Source organism: Anguilla anguilla, chromosome 19 (assembly GCF_013347855.1).
Source record: "Anguilla anguilla isolate fAngAng1 chromosome 19, fAngAng1.pri, whole genome shotgun sequence".
In the NCBI taxonomy this organism is placed as follows: domain Eukaryota; kingdom Metazoa; phylum Chordata; class Actinopteri; order Anguilliformes; family Anguillidae; genus Anguilla; species Anguilla anguilla.
Genome location: NC_049219.1, coordinates 14,236,810 through 14,261,966, shown reverse-complemented (window position 1 = coordinate 14,261,966; position 25,157 = coordinate 14,236,810). Strand labels below are relative to the sequence as shown.

General features: G+C 44.5%; 1 protein-coding gene across 2 annotated transcripts in view; it reads right to left on the bottom strand.

Annotated features, from left to right (window-relative positions):
* LOC118219094 (protein Wnt-7b) overlaps nt 1-23,362 on the bottom strand; it is a 32,207-nt gene extending 8,845 nt beyond the window's left edge. Inside the window, exons 1-3 of one of the 2 annotated variants that reach the window (XM_035401976.1) lie at nt 22,808-23,362; nt 13,031-13,257; nt 800-1,071 (exon numbers count right to left, since the gene is read on the bottom strand). In XM_035401976.1, the coding sequence (XP_035257867.1) occupies nt 800-1,071; nt 13,031-13,257; nt 22,808-22,878 (570 nt within the window). In that variant the 5' untranslated portion in view covers nt 22,879-23,362. Of the gene's footprint in view, nt 1-799; nt 1,072-13,030; nt 13,258-20,376; nt 21,873-22,807 lie in introns of those variants that run through there. The other variant, XM_035401975.1, reaches the window with a different exon arrangement.
* Between the last annotated feature and the right edge of the window lie 1,795 nt (nt 23,363-25,157).

The window sequence follows — 25,157 nt, the reverse complement described above, 5'->3', positions numbered from 1 at the left end:
CTCAGGAGTTGGATGTTTCTTTACTAACTGTGACCGGTGTAGTCTAATTTGCATACATTAGCATTGATATTTCAGTGATTTGATTGTTTAGTTTGGCTGGCAGTGGCTGCATTTGATTTGCAGAAAATAGGCAATTTTCAATCAAATTTCCTTGTTTGTTCATCCACCCATCTCCCACACACACATGCTATGGGGGGCACTGAGGATTAACTCGTGAAATTGTACAATTTCAGATGCATCTCAAGCAAGCACAGCACATCTATAACACAAAAACAGCATAGGTGAAAACATGATCTTAATTTTCTTTTTCTATGCTTGATTTAAAAAATAATCATAATGAAAGGCATTTTTTTAAATGAGTAAATGTTGTTTCTCTGCAATATAAAATGGTGCGCATTTACAGTTTATTAGTTCTTATCAAGTGACGACTGCAGACTCACCTCTTCAGGCTGCACCATCCCTCCCTACCTCCCTGTAGTCTCTAATTGACTATGTAATCTTAGGTTTGTAGCTAGGCAAGCTGTTTATCTCAGTTGACTTAGTTATTGCACTCGTGCCTACTCAACTATCGCTTGTATTATTTGCATAGACTGCTTTGTTGCTGTTTTTGTTTGCGTTAATCAGATGAACCTACAGGGTCCAAGTTAAACTACGCGGTCGTTCCCTCCCTGCACTTGGAACTGTACTTCCCTCTGGGGTTTTCAACACACTTGTTCCTGGTTACGGTTATATACACTCTGCTGTACGTCGCCCTGGATAAGAGCCTGTAATGTAATGTGATGTTATTTGTTGCGGTTACCTTTCTTCCTGCCTCATTGTTATGCAGGTTCATCAGCCGCCTTGCGTTTTTTTTGATCTCGCGGGCGTCTACGAACCTTCGGGAGAACTCGACGCCGTACTTGACGTCGGCCGAGCAGCCGCCCCACTTCCAGCCCTCCTCTTGGTTGTAGTAGCCCTGCTTCTCGCGGTCGCAGCCGCAGTTGCTGAGGTTGCCCTGGCTGCACGCGGCAGTGACGGCGTGGGCAACGCCCGCCGCCGTGATGGCGTAGGTGAACGCCGCCTCCCTGCTGCCTGGGGAGGGAGAGAGAGAGGGGGCAGGCCGTCAAATCTGCGGGTCGGGTCGGGTCGGGTCGGGGGGGGGGAGGGGACTGGGGGGTGGGGCGCGAGGGGCTCGGTGCAGGGTGGGGCTGGGTGCGGGTCGGTATTGGGTGGGGGGGGGGGTTCTCGTGGCGTAGCCTGTAGAGTAGCGTCCGCATGTCTCATTGCGAGCTGCGACGTCACCAGGTCTGCGTTTGCATAACTGATGCTTTGGCTAGACAGAATATCTGAATTACAGTTGCAAGTATTTCAAAATTAAATTATTCTTCGAAAGTTCTCCCAATTTCCTGGTTTTAGGATTATAGGAGGTTAGACCATGTTGTGGCCTTGAGGGTTTCTCAAGGTTGTCTCAAGGTTGTATCTTCTCAGAAAGGCAAATAAAGGTTGTATTCTAGTCAGACTTTTTTTTATATGTGGAAGGAATACAGATTCCTAATCTATGACTCTAAATAATTCCTTTAGTTTAGACATTCCAGATCAAATCACATTTTCTTCAATACTCTCCAGCCCCTTATTGACCTGTAGTGTTACTGCATTTTACTCAATGTCTTCCTGAACAACTTGCACATGTGCTGAGGATTTACTTGTGGCAGGACTGTTGCAGGTGCTGTCCAAAGTGCTGAATTCCTTCGAGCACCTTGCATATTACAGTAGCCACATTATTACAATAGAAAGGCCTACAAGTCAGGATCTTAAACTTGAAACAGTTTGAATTTAGTAGGTACTCTGCAAAATGCATTCATTCATAAATGATGTTTGGCTTAATGTTGGTAATATAATGATAGTCTGTCACCTGCAAAAGTATTTCCTGTCAAAGTTTAGCTGTTTACCATAGTAAAGATTTCCCCGTCTGTAGTGTATCAATATGTCTGAATTGGGCAGCTTTCTCCTGTGATTGTGTGTGTGTGTGGCAGTTGTACCTGAAATTTAATAATTTTTAAAATTTAACTGACTTCTGGGCTGTTAGGAGTGAACTCTGTGCAGCACAGATACCAGCGGATGCAATTATACCTTTTCAGGGGTCACTAGATAATTGGCTGCAATACCACACTATTTGAAATATCAATAAGACTGTGAAAGGAAAAGCGACACACACAAACTGAACCGGAAAACCCGAAAGCAGAGCATGGAAGCTGGTAGATTAAGAACCGGCGAACCGCGCTTCCAATTTTAACGGCTTCCTGTGTAATGCGTTTCCCTTTTCGGCTGCGCCGGCACTGTGGTCAGTGACGGTCACCGCCGGCTGTCCCAACTGCCACTCGGGCCGTGTTTGACTGCCGTGGTTAATGCCTTCTCCACCATCTGCTGTCCACTGACTCATAACTGCCCGTCGTCACTCTGGTTGCCATGGTGTTTTTTTTTTTAATGCTCAACACACCCCAGGGTGTAATGGCTGGAAGGATCCAGGGACCCCTGGCAATCATTTGGCGGACACAACCTCCACGTTACGTCACGTCACACTTATCCCATTCAGTGCAATTCAGAGCCGGTTTAATAAGTACACATTGCAGTGCAATCTGTGTTGAATCATGGCTCATTTTTGTAGTAGAAAGTGATGAACCGGGGCAGCCATGTTTACTCCTCCGTCTCCCTGGTCATCCGCTGAAGACCGGCAGCCCAAACTTCAGCCTGCGGTTGCAGTGATAACTGTAAGAGGAATTCCCTTTCTTTTGGACAATTGAAAGCAATGGCCTTTCATTTTGGAACCGTTTGCTTACAGGAAGCTCTTATTCTGAGTGACTGGAGTACTATGGCTGTGTGCAATGAAGAACTACAGCGTCTTTGGCTGTCCGTGGATGGCCTGTGGACTGGTGGGCCTGATTTGACATTATAGGTGTGGGGAACCACAGCCTCTGAGTATCTGAGAAGGAAGGGTGCGCTGGGTAACTTGTACAGGGTTGAGTATCTGTGAAGGACGTATGCAAGGGGAAGCTCTGCCTATTTGAGTATCTGTGAAGGACGAATGTGCAGGAGGAACCCTTGGGGGGCTTCTACTCTCTGCACAGGCGTGTGGTTCCTGCAACTCTGAAGGGGGAAAAAATGGAGAGAGAAAAAAAAAAAAACCTGAGCAGGCCAGCCCAGAACCCTGACTGGAAGCCAGCGGAACCACCCTGGGATATCCTTACAAGCTGCCAGTGGAAAATTGGACTGACCGAAAACCTCAACGAACTTGGAGAGGTTTGGAGAGAAGAATGGGGGGAATATTAAACCAGATGTCTAATGGAGTTTAGTGGCAAGTGTCTGTGACAGTGTCCAAGATGGAAACTGAAGCTCTGCGCACAGAGGGAGAGTCGTCTTGTCTCTCGCGTCCTCGTCGTCCTCGGGAGGAGCCGCTTTGGGTGTGCGAGCACGGCCTTCGCCTCCCCAACCAACTGCCATTTGGCTTTTCCTTTTTGTGTCCGCCATGTTTCCGCTAGAGAGCGGCCCAAACGTTTCTGAACGCGGTGGTGGCGACTTTATGACGATGTGCGCTGGGGGAGAGAAAAACTAAAAATAAGAGGACACGGACCAAGAAGCGCATTTCACACGACTCAGCGAACCCGATTTACAGTTTGAGAGAGTACGGTCCGCTACAACCCACCCTTATTATGAATTTGCTTTTATGCTACATTGGTATTGCAGCAGCAGACTGAGAACTTTGGGAATGGTGAACAGCATTCCAGTCGCGTTCTCCCCAGTGCCCAGTCTGCATCGCAAACGGTAAAATGCTCAGTGTCTTGCAGAGTACATGTGATCCCTATTGGACTCTTGTACTCTGTTAGTGTTGAGTTAACACTGGAGAATTTACTGTATGGTCCCTCAAAAGCAGTATCTTTAGAGACGCCCATGCTTTTTAATAAAAGAAAATACACCAGTATTCGAAGTTACTTAAGTGTCAATAAAACCTGTTTTCCCATATCACTTTGTAATGTTTCAGTATTACAAGTTTGCCTGTGAACAGTAGCATATCCAGTCTATGTAGTGTGTGTGTGTATGTGTGTGATTATGAAAGTAGTGGAGATTTTAAGTCTTGCGTTTCATGCTATTAAAAAATGTTTGCATTTAATTTTTCCTAATGCTCTGTAAATCATTGTGGAGAAAGGGTTTTCCAAATATTAAACAGATAAATAATGTTAATCGTTTACTTATCTTAAGCGGAAGGGACTTGTTTTTCATTCTAGCCAAACACACACGCCATAATTTGTACTTCATAAAACTCTGACAGGAGAAGGTCAGAAAGTAGTAATTATTTTTTCCATGTTGGTTTTGCAACGTAAAAGAAAAAAATGTGACACCTGCTGGTTGGCCAGAGTGGTTGCAGCTAAACTGAGTCCAGAGAAACAGTCAAGTTGTGAGCATTAATGATTGGCTAGTGTTGGCCATGCAATTAGATAACACAGTTAAGAAAAAGAGTGGCTTAGTAATGGATGGGGAAGTAAAAATCACCGATTAGTACTCCAAATCAAACATCACTGATTTTAAAAGTCGGTAACATTAAGAGATTTTAAAGACAGAGAGCCACGTACTGTTACTGCTGTCTTTTGCTATCACTCCACAGTATAACTGTACTTGTCAGTGTAGTTAGATTATCAATAGTATCTAATCAATAATTATCCTTAGCGTCCTGCGCTCACAGGAAGGCTCTGTACTGTCCCTCACTTTAAATGACGTAGGCTGTACAGCAGCACTGTGCTGCTGGATTGCTCTTTCCCCTGGGCCCCATTGGGGGATAGAAACTGCTTTGTGTATCACTGGCAGGCCTGTCTGATCTCTACTAGTGTTTTTCCTTCTGTTTTATCTACCGTTTCTGTGAACACACACTCAGTACAGATTACAGACAGAGCTGTGGTACATGAGGTTTGCAGTACGAGAAATTAGTGCAGCTGTATTCCTGGTCAATAAAGTGATGTCATTTTGCCCAGAGCTATACACACTGCCTATATGTATGTGGCACACTCAGTGGCCGTTCCTCTACTTCATAAAGGTGATTCAGGCGCCAGTGTGTTAAGGATCGCAGGTTTGATTCCTAGGTAGGGACTTAACTTGCACTGCTTCAGTATATATCCAGTGGTATAAATGGATGTAATGTAAATGCTATGTAAAAAGTTGTGTAAGTCGCTCTGGATAAGAGCGTCTGCTAAATGCCTGCAATGTAATGTAGTGTAGTGATTCAGACAGGGGTTTAGGGCTACCAGGAATAGGCTTTGGAAGTATGTGAAGGTGCTCAGGTAGTAATCAGTGTATGGGAAGCTGGCATATGTCATCTGGCACTGAAATGGCTGGAACCTTTAATATAAAACCTGTGATTACATGTGTCCAATTAAATCATTATCCCTCTTGCCTAATCAGCTTAAAGTCAGACACCAGCAGGATGTTCCGTACCCCAAAGCAAATCGGCAACCTTGATCTCAATACATGCTGATGCTGGGGGAAAAAACAACGGCAATATTCAGCAAAGGCATCTGTGTTTGACAGAAGCCAGTTCAGACTAGTCCGATTCTTCAGACTTTGAAAGACGCACTTGTGTTGCACCACAGTAACAAACTAATAGTGGAAGTGATTAAAGGCATTGGTTGGGAATTCATGTTCATAGTGGAAGAACATGCTTGTGCTCCATATTCATTTCGTATTCTGTGACAATAGTGAACGTTTACCGGATATTGATAGGCCAGTGAATTTAAATGATCGATCAGTACCAATTAATCGGTTGGCCTATTTTTTTTTTTTGTTTCTTGCAGAGGGATCTGAGTGTTCTCATCCTATTCAAATACTCAGGAATTTTAATATTCACAGAGTTAGGGTTAGAGATGGGGTCAGCGTTACGACCTTCACCATTTTAGCGTCGCACTTGTATCTTTTTTTAAATTTGTTGTTATCACCGCTGGCGGTGCACTTGCAGGGCTTCCTATAAACGCTCAAAGCTGACCTCGCCCGCGCATCGAATCCCGCTTTTGCGATCTGATTGTGTTCAACAAAAGAGCGCTTTGAGACGCGCTGATCCCCCTCACATCCTGTCCCCCTGCCGCGCCCAGCGGGGCGGACGCAGGCAGACTCTGATCCCGCCGATAACGTCCGGCCGGGCCGGGGTCCGAGCCGGGGGGGGGGGGGGGGTGTGCGAGAGCGGGGGCGGGGTGGCCAGTCGTGACACACACACACGTCTGACCGTGAGAGGCTCCCCGGGTGGGCGGCTCTACCCGATAAGCCGCAGAGGATCCCACTTGCTCTGCGCATCGCTGCTGTTTACTCTGGCTCGGCCGAAGAGAGTGGGCAGCAGAGTTTTAAAACGCGGCCAGCGCGATAAGGCCCAACACTGTCTGATTCACAGCCTCGCTCGGATACCGCGGTGGCAGATACAGATCTCCTCCTCCTCTTATTTATGTGGGTTCTCTGTGTCTGGGGCTGAAGCAGTTTGTTGGCAGTACTTGATTCTTTCTGAAAAACAAATTTTGCTGGGAATCGGCAAATGTACTGAGTTGTGTCAGGACAGAATCGCCTCACTTTTGGCTCGGGGCAGATGATACGCAACTGCACACCCAGCACAAGCAGCGGCGAGAAGCTAGAAACGACTGAGGAAGCATCCACTTCTCCTGAAATCACTCAATTTGTGTTCCACCCTCCCCCCCCCACCCCACCCCAAACCCCGCTTACATAAAACAGGACAGCATAATGGCTAAGGTGTGGAGTGCATTCAGTGCCAGAGGCTTGAGCAATCACCGGTAATGCTACTCCAAATTCTTCCTTCCTTCAAAAAAGACTTCTAATTCTTCAGCATCATCTGCTTGTCTCATTCTTCTGCCAGTTCAAATAAGAAATATGGAGACGAGAGAGATTTCAATAAACAGAGAGAGGGAGCCACGGCCGACCCTCCCTGCACATTCTCACACTCCTCACGTTGACACGGCCTAATTTATAGCGCTCATCAGCCGTTTTTCTTTTCTCTTATTTATTATTTTTTTTGCTGAACTGACACACAGCTTGGGAAGAGGGGGGAAAAGAGAGACATCTCGGTTATCTTTTCTTTTTCCCACCCGAATGAGCCACATCCTTTATGTATTTTTTCATTTTTAATTAATGTTTTTAATTTATTGTTGTGTTGGAAACAATATTGAGAGGAAGATTAGGGGGGTAAGGGTGAAGATACGCAGCTGCACGGAATGAGTGTTTCACTGTTCAGATCGGTTCACAAGGAAATAAAATTGCATAAATTACACCACAGCACATCGTTTTTTATATAGCACGACATTAAAATAAATCTACTGATGAATTACTCAGATCGTAAATTGAAATTAGTTTCATATTGGCTCACATGAACATGATCTACAAATCGGCCAGACTTTGCATCATTCCCCTAAATTTGTCATTTGCATCATGTCCCCTAAATTCGGCCCTTTAAAAACGTGTTAAAACGTGTTAATGAGGTTCACTATAATATGACGAGATTAAAGAGCAAAGTGCTGGCTTTTGTTGGTTACAAAAGCCCTCTGCACAGGATTAATAACATACTACTTTACGGCCTTGCAGAAGTTAGACTTGCACTTGGGTCTCGCATGTCAAGCTGTATGAGGGAAGATAAATGTGGGGGGGAAAAAAAAAACTTTATTCGGCTCTTATCTCTTTTGGAATCTGTCCGTAGCAGCGAGAGCAGGTACCGTAAACAGGAACGTTCTGCGGCATCTCCTCCGTGCCGCTCGCCGTCCAGAAACACCGCCAAGCCAAGCTAGGCAGCGCGTGCTGGTAAATCTGAACAGCGAAGCATTTTCTCTCGGTCAGACCATAATATACTGTACAGGAATGATAATGACTGGTTTTGTGCCGTTCCTGCTTTGGAGAACGTTGCATGCTCCGCGAATGGCAGGATGGACCTTTGCAACACGAGCGGACCAAAAAAAAAAAAAAAAAAAAAAAGTCAAATCAACCTGAACCGCAGAAGCAATCCAAGGCTCCCACAAATGGGCCTGTTTCATAAAGACAATTAAGCTTGTGTTATAGGTGCAGCCAGTGCCAATGGGGTAATGGAGGCCTGGGCTGGCTGGATGAGCTTTACTAGCCAGAGTAACATTTCAGATGCACTTAATTCTCCACCACAATCATTATGGGGAGGTGGGAGAAAAAAAAAATCTAAATCAGTGCCTATTTTACCAGTTCATGCTGCGGGTTTTTATACCAATGCGCTTTATTACAAAATCCCAGCATCTTATTCATAATTTCAGACAAATAATCATCCTCAAGCTATCCTCAGTTTGATATAGCAGTGTTTTGTGTGAGATTTGTGTTGCTGCTTGCTACTTAATGCAGAAAGCCTTGTGTTCCCAGTGGTTTTTGTATACATGATACAAAGAAAACATCAGTAATCTCGGTTATTTTGCACTTTGACTTTGTATATGCTTTGACTATTTCCTTTGATTATCAGAACTTGACTTTCTGTATAACTTGCTTTACAGAACAGCCATTTAAGATACCAGAAAAGGAAGGGGAAGGACTGAATTGACAGATGGCTGTACAGCATGTAATTACATTATGGATCAGTGCACTCACACCAGTGCCTTCCAAAATGTAAATACAAAGAGGCGCATTGGATTTGAGATGTTTTTTCCCCCCTCGTCAATTTGGAGAATTGCTCCATAGTGACCTGTCCCACCTCTAGATCTCGGTTTAAAAAAAAAAATATATATTTTTTTTTTTGGAAGCTGTTTTGCTAAATTTCCATCCCGCGCTCCCAATCAAGTACATGCCTGTCCAGGGCCCTTTCCGCCCAAGCGGCTCTGAATGGACCTGCTGACTTACGCATCTTTTATCTGGCTAGACGCTCGCTGCCCCCCCCCGGCAGCCAGAGAGTGCTGGGCCGCCCCGGGCGGAGCGGGACGGGGCGGGAGGGGAGGGGACGGGAGCGAGCTCTTTTTTAACGGGAGATGATATCGCCTTCGCACCCGCCATTCATCACCCGCTAACGCGCACCGCCGGGGCAGGGAGAGTGTGAGCCGCCACATTCCATACCGCCATGTTTTTTTTCTCCCTCATTCCCTCCTTTTTCTCACAGCCGACCTGCCGGCAAACGCTATAGTTCCCGCTTGTGCGGAGTCCTCGGCTGTTCTCCTGCTGCGCTCCCTCCCCTCCCCCTCTCTCCCCCCCCACGTTTGTGGAATGAAATCGGTTTCACCGCCTTGTCTTGCTCGTCTGATTTGATGAGATTTGTACAGTAGGTGCGGAAAAGCACTGCAGATGGGTGAAGGAATAAGTATCGTTGTGGTACTCGGCTGAAGGCAGGGCTGGGGAATATCAGTACTGGGGAGACAGTCGGCTGTTGACTGTTCAGTGAATATTCACCCGTCACTCCTCTGATCTGTGCTGTATTGTTGGCGTGTAACATAACGGTTATACGGTTTTTCACAGTATCTGTCGAGTGTGTCTTGCTGGGCCCTCCTGCTCTCTACAGTATCTCACTTTGCTGTGTGCAAGGGCAGCACCTGCTCAACTTCTGCAAGCTTTGACCTCAGTTATAATACCTCTTGTACATGACGACCACCAGTCACTTCAGTCAAAAGCTAAATACAAAGTTACACATGCAGTGACTTACTAGTACATAAGAGTGCCAAAACCACCTCTCACTCTGAGTCTGCACTGTGAGTATAAACATGTCTTTTTTTTTTTCTTTTTTTTTTTTTTAACTGCGCAGATAAAATGTTAATAGGACAGCCCTCTTCCTAGTTTGCCCTTTTCCAGTTATTAAGCTGTATTTATTTATCCTGAAGTTTCATATGCGTAAGGTTTATAAAACTGTAAATGATTCATTGGTAAAATTTACTTGCATAATTGCCAAAAAAAGGACGACGGCCCGGTCTTATCACCTGACAGTACGCAGTTATAGCTTTATTAATGGTCAGTTTAATATTCCTTCCCAGACCCACAACGATTTTCATAACGGACAAACCCCAAATGTGCCATTAAAATGGGTCCCCTCTTATCTCGTCAAACAAGTCTGCTTGTATCAAGGAATGTCCTCAGTAGAAACAGTCAGTTGTGCCCACTTTAAAAAAATATATATATAAATTTACAGTATGAATAAGACGTAGATCATATTGCCGTAATTTCAGAAAGAAAATATTTCCCTTGAATCCAGATTTGTTGGGTTCTGTAATATTCAATAACACAGCTATTAATGTGCGCCTTCTTGGAAAGCGAGCATAATTCCGCTGAGCTCTTCCAAACTGACCAACTCCATCTGAACAGCAGTCATACAGAAATGAGGAGCATTAGCCGTGTGGTTCTGCGATTCTTAACTCTTAACCGACTCTCAATGTCTTTCCACCAGTCAGAAACTAGCATTGAGCGAGAGGCAGAGGTTTGTGTATGCAAACGCTGGAATGAAGAGGAAGGGAAGAAGTAGGGAAGAGGTGTTATCCGCGAGATTGATACGTTGGCATTTCAGGTTTTTGAGAATAATGGGGGCATTTGTTGCAGGAGAGTACTTCATACACTTTATTGCACAATGCTGAATTACAACGAAAATGCCATGGCTTAATCCTTTTTTCCAAAAAAAAAAAAAAAATTAAATTGAAACCCTTAAGTGCTGAAACAATTACAAAATAGATCCTGGCAGGCTGTAGCTGGTTTAACAGCTCTAGTTGCTATCATGATATTCACAGTAAATGTAAAAAAAAAAAAAAAAAAAAATCATGATAATCCTAAGACTTCTGAACCGATTTTGAAACTTCCTAAAGGCTCCACTACTGTCATCACCTGCCGTAATGGTTTGAGCTGACAATCATGGGCTTCTGAGGGAGAGGGACTAAATTAAAGCTTCCTCTTAAATCCCTTTCACAGGGCCGGAAAGACAAGGCACTCTTGCCGTCTCTCCACAGCTTTTAAATGTGAAAGTCATCCGCCTCCAACCCAGCTGACAACAAACTGCCATATTTAAATCTCCGCAGTGGCCTGTCTCAAGTTTGTAGTCTGAAATGGTTGCTGTTCGGTCAGTCAGTCCAGGTGAAATGGCAGCATTTGTTGCATAGCAACATGTCAGTAAAAAGCACTGTCACCAAGCTCAAAGGCTGTTTCTGGTACTTCCCATTTGTGTTCACCCAAGCAAATGGACTTTGTGTCGCGTTATGTTTCTGTTTAACATCAACATGCAGCGTCCTATTACTCTATAGCAGTGGTCTCCAGCCCTGGTCCAGGAGAGCTACAGGGTCTGCTGGTTTTTTTTTTCACCTTAAAATCAGCACCTAGTTGAGACCCAAGACACCAAGGTGTAGGCAAGTGCGTTTGCGCTCCTCGGAAACGCGCAGCGCTGCCAGCTGCTTCTTTTCACACCGCAGCCCACAGGCCAAGCTTCGCACGGACATTAGTCAGAGGAAGACGCTTCCCGTGATGCTTTTTTAACAAACAAAGCACAGGGGCACCTCCTGTTCCAGCGTGGGGCCTACCCGTGCACTTGCACAGCACCTTGAATTGCTCTGTTCCCTGCACTTTTAACTTTAATTATTACTGTTGTGCTGCTCTGATAATATATGGTTGCAAAACCTGTGCAGGTGAAAATTTGCTTTCCCCAAAATGGCATTTCAATTGAATGCTTCTTAAATTAATTTGTGAGCGATTTGCACAGCAGTGACACATCTGCTTCCTATCTACAGTACGTACAAGACTAAACCCTTCCTCAGTACAAATGCATTAAGAGAAACGCATTATAATGTGGATGTACCGGGGAATTAAATTAGATTTATTACAAAAACACAGCAAAATGAAATGGGGAAAATGCCAGGCGAGCAGTCAGCCAGTCCCAAAAAGTGAAGTGCCTTCTGTCCCCCCTCCCCCAGTGGTGCAGGATTAAGCATATAGTCAAACCACACGTTAACAGCAGTAACACATTTCTAAATAACAGGCAATATAAAATCGGTCTCTGTTTTATAAGCATACTGTAGGGGCTAAATTCACAGAATGTGGACCCAAACAACAGCAATGCTTCTTGCAGGCAGCTTGCCGTGTTGCTTTGCCGAATTTTCAGACTCATTACTGCTTGCAGCTCACTGCCCGCATGCGGCACAAGCAAGCATGGACATAACTAGATTAACAACAGATGTCTCCATCTATTTTTGCTCAACAACATTCTCTGTGAAATAATACCATTAGCTGGCCCCTCGTTTGCAGTATCCTTTTTCAACCATCCTTTTCCTAAATTAAATGAACTTTTTTTTTGTGTTCTTGTTTTGCCATCGCATAGCAGTGGCGCAAAACGGGCGTTAAAACAGCTGAGACTCAAAACTGTCGACTCAAACGGGGGACCTCAGATCCCCAAGACCAAAGCCACATGCAATTAAAAGCTCTAATTGTGTAAGACTTCTTTTTTAGTTCTGTTGCAAAAGTGCGATGCGCAGTCGAGAAGGCTCTTGCCCGAACGTGCAGAGCTGCAACCAGCACAAACAGAGATTAATTTATTTAGCCGGTCCAATACTGACTCAAGAAATTGCATGGAACTGAGGTTTGGCATACAGTTGTGGGAATTCCACGAGGCTTTCCAAGAACTGAGGATGGGCACCTCTACACTCGGCAATTACCGAACGCTGCCTCGTTCCTACAACCAACGTGCTCGGGAGCTCGGCTGGGTTTTTTTTTTTTTTTTGCTGTATAATCCATCTTCCTCTTGAGGTTTTCGCTGCTGCACCATCAGACTCTGCAGCCTGCAGCTGCCCGTTTCTCTGCAGAAAGTGTCCTCATCATCGTGCAACTTCGTTCACACCCGAGCCACGAGAGAGGGGCACAAACCCAATAGCAACCGAACTGAACCGAATGATGACACGAGCGGGGGAGAAAAAACAGGACCCCAAAAAGTCACCCGTCAGGGGAGCACGCTGACCTACTCTAACCGAACAGAATGACGAGACAAGCAGAGAGAACAGGACCCCCAAAAGACACCCGTCGACCCCCAAAGGCACCCGTCGGGGGGGCGCACACTGACCTACTCGAAGCTCCTGTCCGAAGACGGTGCGCTCGCCCAGGGCGGAGCAGTTCCAGCGGCCATAGCGGAACTGGTACTGGCACTCGTTGATGCCCAGCTGGGCGCCCTCGCCGATGACGATGATGGCGTCGGGCCGGCTCTGGCAGATGGCTCGCTGGCGCGGCGCCAGCCCGGGGATCTTGTTGCAGATGATGTTGGCGCCCAAGGCCACCACTGAGGACAGGGCCCTGTGCAGAGAGGGAGACCGGAGAGACAGGGGAAGACGTCAGTAAGAGCGCTGCACTGGAGGCCGAGCACCTCCACTGCACGGCGTCCGTCTCAGGTGCAGCGCGTACCTGCGAGCACCGCAAAGCGATTTGCCGAATTGCGCAAGCAGAATTTTTTTTTTTCCGTTCCCCGTTCTGCGCAGTGCGCTGTGTCACCGCCGCACAGCGCCTCAGAAGCGCGTTAGGAAAAGGGGAGGGGGGGGGGGGTCCCACACGAGAGCGTAAACGATATTTTGTTTATTTGCTCACTTGACAATACCTCTCTCCGCATTGGGTTTGGCAGCTGACGCGTTTTTGAAACGTGTTTTTTTGCGCTAACGGTTGGGTAACATCGCTGGAATTGTTTCCAGGCGCAAGGGGAGCTGTGTGCGCCCGCCGCCCCGCGTGCAATCTTTCTAATTTGTAACTCTGCTTCTCAAATTTAGACGCGGTTCGCTGCTCAACCAAAAAGTTGCACCGAAAAATGTTATCCCTTATAATTTGAGATTTGTGTGTTTATAGCATACGTGTGGTGTAATACACGCTGCCTCTGCATAGCTCCACTGTGTGAGACTGCTGCTGCCATTTTGCACTTTCTAGTGCCAGCCCCTCTTCTCTGTATTAAAGATGGCATCATAAGGGACTGCTCTTCTGAGCTTTTCCCCAACCTTGCTCATCCATTCACTGATAAGGAGGTGCCTCACCTCCTGTTACTAGAAGGCCAGCCAGCGCCTCCAGTTGTTTGCTTTTGGATGACATTGTTCTGAGAAGAAATAAAACCTTAATCGGCATACACCACAAGACTGCGCTAAGGCCAGTGGGGTTTCCAAGCCCAGCAGTTATGAAACAGCAGGTCAGCTTCCAGCGTTGAAGAGTGATGTCGACCCTCTGAGACATTCGACCGCAAACGGCACAGTCCAACGCAGGCAGGCACGTGTCAGCAAAACATAAAAATAAAAATTAAATGTATTAATTAAACCGCCAGATTCCCATTCTCAAAGATCATGGAGTTAAAACCATGTTTCCCGCCCTCTACTTAAAGAGAAAAAGGAGTAAAAGTTGATTAGTCATTGGGGGGAAAAAAAAAAAAAAGGCAGGCACCTTGGCTGTTTTTGGGTTAACTGTTTCTACAAAGGTGCAAGAACACGCCCTGAAATGTGTAAAACCACTCATCCAAATTAATTGATGCCAAAAATAGTCCCCTAGATATTCACTGCTAGACAAATAGTGAAACGAGACAGAGAATTTCCTCGTAGACCAATTCAAAGGGCTCCTAATCTTTTAATGCTATGTGCAACCTGACCTGTGTTTGGATGTATTATGTGCTTGTGAAGTTTAATACGATTTTTTTTCACAACACATCAGCTATGTGATGATTGCTGGATCTTGCACAATGCACTAAAATAGCAAGACCCCATAAGTACTTGACTTGATAATGCTAAAGGCTAACTGAGGAGCTCAAGCGGTCACTACAGTAACAAACTCCTTACGCCAGATGTCTTAAACCAACCAGTATAGACTTCTTCACTGCTAGAGCTCTGTAAATACACTGTAAATCTGTTACTTTTCCCCCAGTTAACAGCCATCAAACACGATGGGTCTAATTGCAATATGCAACCAAAGACAAAATCAGATTAAAATACGAAATGTGTTTCATCATTCGATTGGTCAAGAAGCAATGGCTGACTTTGGATGGTACTCATCCTTGGAATGGCAGTTGTGAGTGGAGTCAATATACTAATTTAGGTTTGGAACCTCAACATGCCTTTTACCATGCCTTAACAAACAAACCACACTGCTGTCTTTGTGGATTTGATTTATAACGTTAGTGGTTTATGAGTTGTTATACTACGTGATTGATCGCGCCTCTCTAAGCCTTTGATGTAGCCAAAATAATTATGTGAAAGGCCTGAATTTATATCCGCAGCTACATTTCAGAGTGTTCTTATGAAACTTCCCTTCATATACTATTGGTATTACTCCCAATGATGTCAAAACCCAACATATTATCTTTATTATTATAATTATGTCGACAGCTGACATTCAACATCTCATTCAAAATTATGGGCATTAATATGGAATGGAGTCCACCCTTTGTTGCTATAACAACCTTCACACTTCTGGGAAGGCTTTGTACTTGTTGTTGGAGTATTGCTGCAGGGATTTGCTTCCATTCAGCCAGTAGAGCATTAGTGACCTCACTGATTGAGCGATTAGGCCTGGCTCGCAGTTGGCCTTCCAATTGATCCCAAAGGTGTTGGATGGGGTTGAGGTCAGGGCTCTGTGTAGGCCAGTCAGGTTCCCCCACACTGTTCTCGACAAAACCATTTCTACATGGACCTCACTGCGTGCCCGGGAGCATTGTCATACTGAAACTGGAAAAGGCCTTCCCCAAACTGTTGGGGAAGCACAGAATCGTCTAGAATGTGATTGTATGCTGTAGCATTAAGTTCTGCATTCACTGGAACTAAGGGGCCTAGCCAAAACCATGAATAACGGCCCCAGACCAAGGAGTGTCCAGATACTTTTTGTCATATAGTGTATGTACTGTGTCCACACAAGCCCAGGACAGAGAGTACAGAGAGGGGTTCACACAAGGCTATAGTTCTCAGGGGATGGGTGGGTGAGAAAGGGGGGTGTCACCACTTTATTCAGTTTCTTTATGACTTGAGTCTGACTAGATGGGGCTCTGTACCCTGCTGCAAAGTACAGTCTAAGCGCAGTGTGTTAGCCTGTATTTTCCCAACAGCGGGTGTTTATTATTTTTGTGTGTGTAGGAGAAACTCTAGGGCTTAAGTCCCTAATATACATTTTGTGTTCTGCTTGTTTTCCTAACTGAGCACTTACTGTCTCTTTAGATATCAAGGCCATGAATGCCTCTGTTTAAATGTTCTGCACAATGAGCGTATGTAAATATTACTGCCAGGTCTGCACATGATGTAAAATGGCGTCAGCACCTACATCCAAGCTTAGTCTCACATTAACGACTAATGTGACTACATGGCAAACAGTACATATACAAACTTCATAAGAAGTAGAGGGAGTTATTTTTTAAAAAGTAACTGATTGGCCAGATATCTGTTGGACTAGTACAGTCATCTGAGATCAGTTCCAGAGATAAATAGTCCTGTGAAATTTCTCGTGAAATCTTGTCTCCTGATAGGGAATGGTAGCCAGTTACAGGGAAGTTTCCTGCTCAGTAGCCAGGGACTGATCACTGATGCGAGCTCTCATCCGCCTCTCATCCCTCTCTCCAACGGAGACGTTTCCTCCATTCATCCATACATCCCCCTTTCACTTTCCTCCAGCGGCTGGCTGGTTAAACAAAGCTTTGTTTCTCCTCTGTCGGTGGCAGGTGAACCTGCAGTCAGGCGTGATACAGGCGTGATATGTCACTGAGTACACCAGGCATAGGGACGTGCACACCGGTGCACATATTACAGGTGCACTCGAAAAAGGGAAAACAACAGGAGTTTAGCTGTGCCACAGACAGCAGTGTTCTGTGCTGCTGGAAATGGGGCTGGCCACTGAAAGTTTGCAGGTTTATGGTCTATGCTGCTTAGCGCACTCGTGGCTGTTTACCAATATTTCCGTATCCATCGTGGCTCAGTTCTGGCTGTGACCTTATCAAGAGTGTGTAGTGTAGTGTAGCTCCAAATGCCAGGTCAAGTAAACAGTGAGGTTGATCAATTAAAAGCAGAAGTTGCCATGAAATCCAGAAACTTCCACACGCCTGACTCTCATCATGATTATGACTGGGGCGCATATTGATCACAATTCTGTCCCAGGAAGTGACAGAATTTACAAAATGTAAAACTTTTCTGTGGAAACGCGCAGATCTCTGCTTGTGTATGAAGTCCAGCCGGAGCCACGGAAGTGGAAAATGAGCGTCCGTCTGTGTCTGAGGGCGAGCGTAGCGCCCATCACTAAGCTGATCTCACAGTAGTCGGGTTGATGGTATGTGTGCTGCCAGGCTTAAGTCAACAGCCGCAAATCCCCTCCTGCCGTAACTCTGTTCCCCCGTTAATTAAACGCATAAAATAAATGTTCCCGCGCTGTGTAACATCACTTCCTGTATTTGCCGCCGTAGAGAGGCAACAGCAGCCCTCTTCGGATCCTGCCACTGCGGGCTGCCTCAGGGTGACGATGGGATAGGTTGATGGAGGGGCTGGCGGCCATTTTGGGACTCGGACAGTGGAACGAGGCTGGGAATTCTAGTGTTGAAGTAGGAGGGGGAAAAAGTTGAAAGGTTGGCCGGGCAGAAGAGTGATTCCAGTTGCATGGATAGGGGAGTGGGATTCTTTGGGGGGGGTCTGGTGGTGGGGGGGGAGGGGGGTTTTGGCAGCAGGGGTGTCTGTTGTCATTCCCACGGGATGAAACTGGGTCTAAGAACTCCACTGCAGGCAGGCCTGGGTGGAGCCGCACGGTCGTCTCTCTTCTCCATTCTCTCTCACAGGAGAATCAGGGGCTTCCTACTGGAGAGGGATCATGGCATAAAAGGTCCTCGGCTTGAGCCGTAATGGCTGCAGCGGGCACTTAGACATCCCTGGTGGCGAGGAATTCTCCTTTGGACGGAGGGCCTGGGGCCTCTTGTCTCGGGCGGATCCACAATGGCCGTGAATTGAGGCTTTGCGGGGCTTAAATATGGTTCTGGGTGGCAGCGGAGCGTGTCACTCCAGTGTGTGCACATTCGCTGCACATCTCCCGAGGTGAAGCTGAGGTGATGTCATAATGAAAAGATTCTAGACTGTGCTGCAGGGCAAAGCTAATATACTCTTCTGCAGTGCCCTTTTAAATAGTGGCTATTAAAGATATAATTTGTCCTTTTTCATACGTCCTATAATCTGCCTGTAAAAAGTACTGCATCGTAGCCCACTGTTTTATGACCATGCTTTTTGTGCGCGTTGGAACCAAAGCTGCATGTCTTCATACAAGACAGTTTTTATTTTTTATTTCTGTGATTAGCAATTTAAAATTACACAGCAAAACAAGTCTTCAGGACTCTTCACTCCTTCAAATATACACTGATACTGCACAATTTTCAGCAAACAAAATTAATTCATTAAAACAGTCTGCACAAATTCTGGCAAAATCCAGGAGTTTGATGTGGTGTTCATTTTAAATATTGGGAAATATCAGGACAGGCTTGCAGCATGCAGATGTCTGCAACCTGCTAATAATAATAGGGACTGATTATTATTATTTTAAAATATTTGAGCTAAGTTGTCCTGTTGACAGAATTGAGTTGACCAGGTGGCCACCAAAAATGCAAGCTGTCCATGTTAAATACAGCTGTCCAAGCTACAGTAAATACAGGTTCCAAAGGCTATGACATGTTGTCGTGACCAGTCAGGACACAGTCAGTGTCTCTGCCCAGGCATGGGTGAGGAATTTTTTTTTTTAATGCACACATGTTAATTTAAGACGATATATGTCTTTTCCGGCGACCGCGTAATTCCAAATTTAGGACCACACTTACGGTTATATTGAAATTGCACCTAAACTTCAAGACCCTGATATTCTGTCCATTTTGTGTTGCTACTGGTTTAAATGCATTAACGTTCTTCCTGCTGCACCACCGCAAAGATACCATAGTTAAGTTGCAGGATAGAGAACATTATCTTCTTTGAACAGTCATCTGAAACGCATGACTAGATCTTTTTAAAAGTGTTCACAACGGTGCCTACTTTCCCCGTTGGAGCGCTCACTGCATCCTTAACAGTGAAAGCTTGGTGTTAGCGGCTAACTATCACCCGCTCCTCGTGCTCACCAGAGTGCGTTATAAGTAGAAATTGCAAAAGCATTCATGGATACATAAATGGAACGTTAAGGGCGCGTTTGAGGAAGGGCAACCACATCCTCGTTTTTTTAAATATTCCTTGCACGTTTGAAACTACCCCTTCTCCAAAATGTATCTTTTTTTTTTTGCTGAAAGCTGAACACAGCAGGCTGAAATTATAAAAACAAACAATGGTATGTCGCTTCTAATGTACAAACCAATGCTAAACATAGTCATGCCCACTTTCTTAAATGTAACCATAAACCGCATCTATTTTAGCATTAAATCTGGGGTCCAAGCACACACACTTAATGTATGGTTCAGTAATAATTATAAAAAGTGAAAACTACTCCTGTAGCTTGGGGATGTTTTAATTCATTTATAACTACGTAATTATGAAGACTTGTGTCAGTCAAACTCAGCACGCCGGAGATCAGCGTTTCGTTTACCACTTTTCCAGATGTGGCTTTAAATTATAATCTCTAGGAAGCAGTGTGTAAGTATATGGTGTGTATGATGTAATGCATAAAACATAATCCTCATTCATAAACTCTGACAGGTAGCTTCCCGCGTGCGTAAAAAAGTGCAAATGCAGCGCCATCCTTCCGCACAGGAATTCTTTTGATTTTAACCGTTTGTCCTGAACGTCTCTGCCGCTCCGTGGCCACTGGAAATTGTGTCCATCTGTTATTGCGGTGCTCTAGAATTTCTCGGTCAATCGAGAAAAATTAATGTTTCTTTTTTTCTTTCTTTCTTTTTTTTTTTTACATTGATCTGTTCCACAGACGCATCAGAAATGTTCTTTTACAATTTTTTTTACAACCAATGCAGAGAATTGTGTATTTTATCGTTCGCCACTTTTACTCTGTTAATTCCTACTTATTTCAACGAGAGAATATTACTATTAGTATTCCACTCACCGAATATATAATGACTCGATTTGAATATATTTAAGGGCTCAACACGCTTCTTGTCCTCTTGTCCCAGAGACAGTCGCGCAGAAACACCTGTATTACTTATTTTTAGCAAACTAATCGCGCTTGTTGACTCGCAAGTGTATTTGTATGAATGGGCCTACAGCAAGTATTTGTGTAAATACAACTATTTGTATTTAAAACTATCCAAAAATAAATCCGCAGTGCGTCCCATTCATACATTAATACATTCAGGAAGCCTCCCAATCTGCATACTCTATACTTTTTCACACTTGTACAAGATGAACGAACAAGCACACTATCACTTAAAGACACATCGCCATCAATGTATATGAAACAGACAGACATACATGATATCAAAGAAAGTTGTTAATTGGGTACACTTACAGGTAGCTACCACTGGTCAGGATGAGGAAAATCTGTGGGTAGTAAACTGACAGCAGTACACTGCGCGACGAAAAGATGATCATGATGACATTGAACAAACGGCTGCTTTCTGGCTGAGTGTTTTTTAAAAAAAGTAATTCCTTATTCCCGTCGCGCTTTAAGTCCCCTTGCACGAAACAAAAGCGCGATCTCCCCGGGTCGCTGTGATGTATCTGCGGGCGTTGAGTGTCCGTGCTACGCAGCTCCTAGCTCCCAGGGCCGTGGACGTGCTGCGGGCGCGGAGATTGAGTCTGTCATCTCCCGGCGGTAGGGGCTGTTACAGAGTGCGGTTCCCGAGTCGGAATGATGATGGTTTAAGGGATTTTGGATGGCAGAAAAGTGCCTTTCTCCTCTCTCATGAGAGTCGCGGCTGCCATTGGGCAGAGAAATACCGCAATCCGCCCACTTCTGTAACATAACAGGACAATGGGGCGACACCGATCTGCTCCCCCCTGGGACAACTTCTCATTCATCGGATCAAACTCCCAAGTAAACAAACACATGCAAGCCGGTCCAGTATTTTTTTCGTCTTCAGTGATGAAAAGCAGTAACTTTTAATTCAGTACTTTTGTCCCGCGTTTTTGTTCCCTGTATGCAAACATGCACTTATACCACAGGTACAAGAGTAATAATTTGCCCACCAAATTGCATGCAATAAGCAAATCAATGGAAATTCAAGGCATGGGCTCCTACGAAGAAAATAGGATGAAGTACCTCATGCGAGTAACAGTTTGCCTCAGTTTGCGCACTTCTCTTGCTGTAGCTTTCACGATTGGATACCTAAATCGACGGTCAAAATACTCCAGACTTCAAAATGACCAATTTCAAATTCCCAGATGTGGCGTCATTCGTCACTCCCATTCTATTGGAAGTAATCGGGGTATCGTGAAAGATTTACTCTAAACATAAAGCAGATGAATTGTTCAAATGTGAAAAGACTGGTTAGCCTTGATCAGAACGCGAGATATTTGGTATTGCTTCACCGGTCTGATCCCCTTCCTGCATGATACCGCGCTGGCATAAACAGAAATGATATGATATGAATATTAGTGGACACAGACTCGAATTCTCTGCACAGGCGTATGGGTCACGGACAGTTTGCAGTTCACCAATACACAAGTGGAAGGAAAATTACAGATCACCTGAACGCCATGGCATGCAGTAGAATGGCAAATGCATGCGCACATACCAGTATTATGCATACGTTATACGTTACACATTGTTATGCTTTTGAAATAATCCGTTCAATTTATCATGGCCATTATCTCATCGCATGTACTTAGATCTTTGCAAAATCTTGATGAGTGGTTAAAGTCTGTGCAATATATATATTTATGTATTACAAAACTATCGCAACAAAGTGTTTTATCCACAAAACAGCAAATAAAATGCGCGATGATTTTGTATTAAAATTAATTCTGAAGATCTCAATGAAAGCACCCAAAGCTTATAGAACACAAATACTAAATTTAATTGGAGGGAGAATAAAATCATGTTAACATTTTCTTTCCAACGTCCGTTTTGGGCCTTTTCATGAAACAGGAGTAATGCTTCTGATATTTATTAGTTAGGACATAACTGCAATGAGCTCGAATCGCTTGTGACTTCAACGAAATTAGAGTATTTATAAATATCCTAATCCCATTGTCCGTATTCATATTAATGTTTTTAAGCACCGTTTTTGAGACTCGTTTTCTGGAAGTAATATGGCTATTACATTTTGTTGTTATATGTTTCCAGAGTCATTGTATACTTGTGCTGAAAGAGAATCTCTTGAGCCATTTAAGAATCACTATGAAGTAGCAAAACAGGTAAGAACTCTGTCTAGGTGAAGGAATGTGGAAATACAACTCAGCCTACCGCTATTAGTAAGGCTATGCAGAGGTGAGCTGGAACGGGGAACAGACAGCAGGTAGAATTATAATGCGGCGCAAGCCAGGTTGTGAATAGAGTGGAGGGGAAGTATGTAATCGACGTAAATCGATATTGAAAAGTACAATTTGGCGTTAAGTACTTAAGCACAACCTTATCAAAAACCTTTAAATAAAAGACGCGCATGCGGTCTTAAACCGCCCGCAGGCAGAACGGTGTCAAGTTCATTTCGACAAAGCTAGTTGACGGATATCACCACACAGAATAGGTTACAGGCCGCGGAGCTCCGTGGGCCTTTCTGTTAAATATGCTTTAGGTATGTTTCATATTTACGCGCGCGCAACCGGCATGTAAATATGAAGTCAATAAACAGCAGTACAGCGTGAATCAGATTGGATTGTAGTGAAGGTGCCACCAGTGTATTTGATAACCGGCGTGGCTGTGTTGGTTTTTCTTTTTCTTTCAAACATTTTCGAAGAGTTGGGACAGGGTTTCCGGCGTATGAACCCTCAACACTCACCCCAGTCTTAAGTAGATGATGCCAAAACACAAAAGCACGTAGGAAATCCACTGTCCAAAGGGATTGTGCATGATCTTAAAAGCTTCGAGGACGAGCCATTCACGAAATCAACCTGGCCGCGCTCTGCTTCATATGTACGAATCCCCGCAACCATTCCAGGTGCAGAAGTCACTTCTTTTTTGCATATCATCACCGTGGGAAATATGAAGTGCTTTCAAATCCATCATGGTCTCTCAGGTGGAAAACAAACTGTGGTGATCCGAGAGTCTAGAATTCAAACCGAAAGGAGGGCGCGGAGTAAGATGAGATCACCAGTTAGGTTTTCTTTTGTCTCATCTCTTTCCCCCCCAAAGTACAGCAAAGTAATATGTCTTTACTTGTTCTCCGTTCCTCAGGTAAAACTGTCCCCTGCGCTGTCTGCTTATTTGTGGTGGAAAACGTGCCGTGCATTATCTCAGACATGTGCCGCGGTCCCGATTCTTTGACGACATCTTAAATTCTTTCCATGTAGCTGCAGGTATTCCGACACAAGCCTCACAGGTAACAAAAAGCCATATCCACGCCTCCTTTTTGAATCTCCGTGGATGTACAGGGCGATGGGGGCGGGCTCACAGTCTGCGGTAAACACGTGCGCTTGTCTGAAAACAGGAGAACCTGGCTTTATCTTCCATAGGCGCTTCATGCGTAATTTGCTTTGAAACATTGATTTAGAATCATTCACTAAATGCATTTTGCTGGCTTAAATATGGCGTTATTTCGGTCAGGTGTTTCGTAGGGAAATGTAGTGTTTCATGTTACTGTACCTGTAAGACAAGACTTTTTAAAAAACCTTACATGTTGCATTAACCCTGCAATAGGCTATGACGTGTACGCGGGTAGGTATTACGCAATTACAGGTACCTGTGCTCTTTGTAGAACTGACAGCTGGTCTATAACAAGTGGGCAGTAGCAATCGCGGTAAAATCTTAAGGGGGCTTGACATTATAGTGCTGTTAATCTTTCAGACGAGTTCAGTTTCAACATTCCTAGGCCATTTCTTTGATCATCCGCCATTACATTGGTACAATGTTATTTACCCGCTAATTGTCTTTGTCACAAAATAAGCTTGATTATGGTGGGCAAACAAGAAATATCACTCAGAAATATCACTTGGCTTCATGACAGACGAGAAAAATATACCTGAGGATCGAATTTCTTCCCTAGTTATTCAGCGAGCTCCTTTGATGTTAAACCGCATCGTGACTCCCTCGTGTGGCCGGATTTGAGAATTATTGTATTATCTGTAGAAGCAACTTGTGCATGTAATCCAAAAACGTCAAAATGATGGCCTTGCCACCTAGAAGTGGAGTGCGTACATACATTTAATTGTTTATACATTGTAAATACATTTACTGGTCACACAAATTCCCATCGTAAACACAAACCATATATTATGTACAATTAGCATTGTTATAGACTGACAAAAAACCAGAGACAACCACAGAACCTTTTGTTCTTGCTCACATCTCTTCATTTATAAATTTAAAGACTCGGCTTCAAAACACGCACATCAAAAATCCCAGATGGACTTTAGAATGAATGAAATTTGATATAAATTCCAAGGGGATGGAATAAAGAGTTCCATGTATAACATCTTCCTTTAAAAGAATTTTCCTTGCAAAATAACAGCTTGTTTTCTGGAGATTATAACGGCAGACTCTAGGGGGACGTTGGGCGGGAACGGTCTCGTTTAGTTCAATTAAATGTTCAAAGGACAGCTAGCTTTATGAATCCTGCTCCACAGAGAACGAAGTCTGTGCGTGTCAATGTTATTCGGCTCCTGCTGTTGTCCCAGAGGGGTGTGAGCCTGTCGCACGCTCCTGTTTTACTTAAGCGATGTGTGGAAAATCTTACTATTCTGTTTTTGCATTTAATGCATTGAGTAGAAGGCCCTTGGGAGGTGATGAGATTGTCTGTGGCTCGGAGGAGATGTATTGCTGAAAAAGTCTTTAAAATATAAACCAACAGCTTGTGCAATGGATTCTTCCTGTATGTCCTGCCAGGTGCATGTGGATTGTAGACTCCCTCCTTATGATAACTGACCAGGTTATTTCTGATGTGGTGCAACTTCATGCAAGCACACTCACTGGCCTCCTGATGCCATGTCAATCATGTGTTCCCATAGCAACGAAAGAGGCTATGTCCCCCCCCCCCCCCACACTGCAGGCGTGGGTGAAGGGAACTGATGGTGTTGAATTTGAGTGGAAATCAAAAGACACTGAGACGGTTTTTGACCCGGGGAATTTTTGATTTAGAGCGTCTTGAATCTGATAAATAAAAAATGATGCTGCTGCAATGTGGAGAGGTCCTT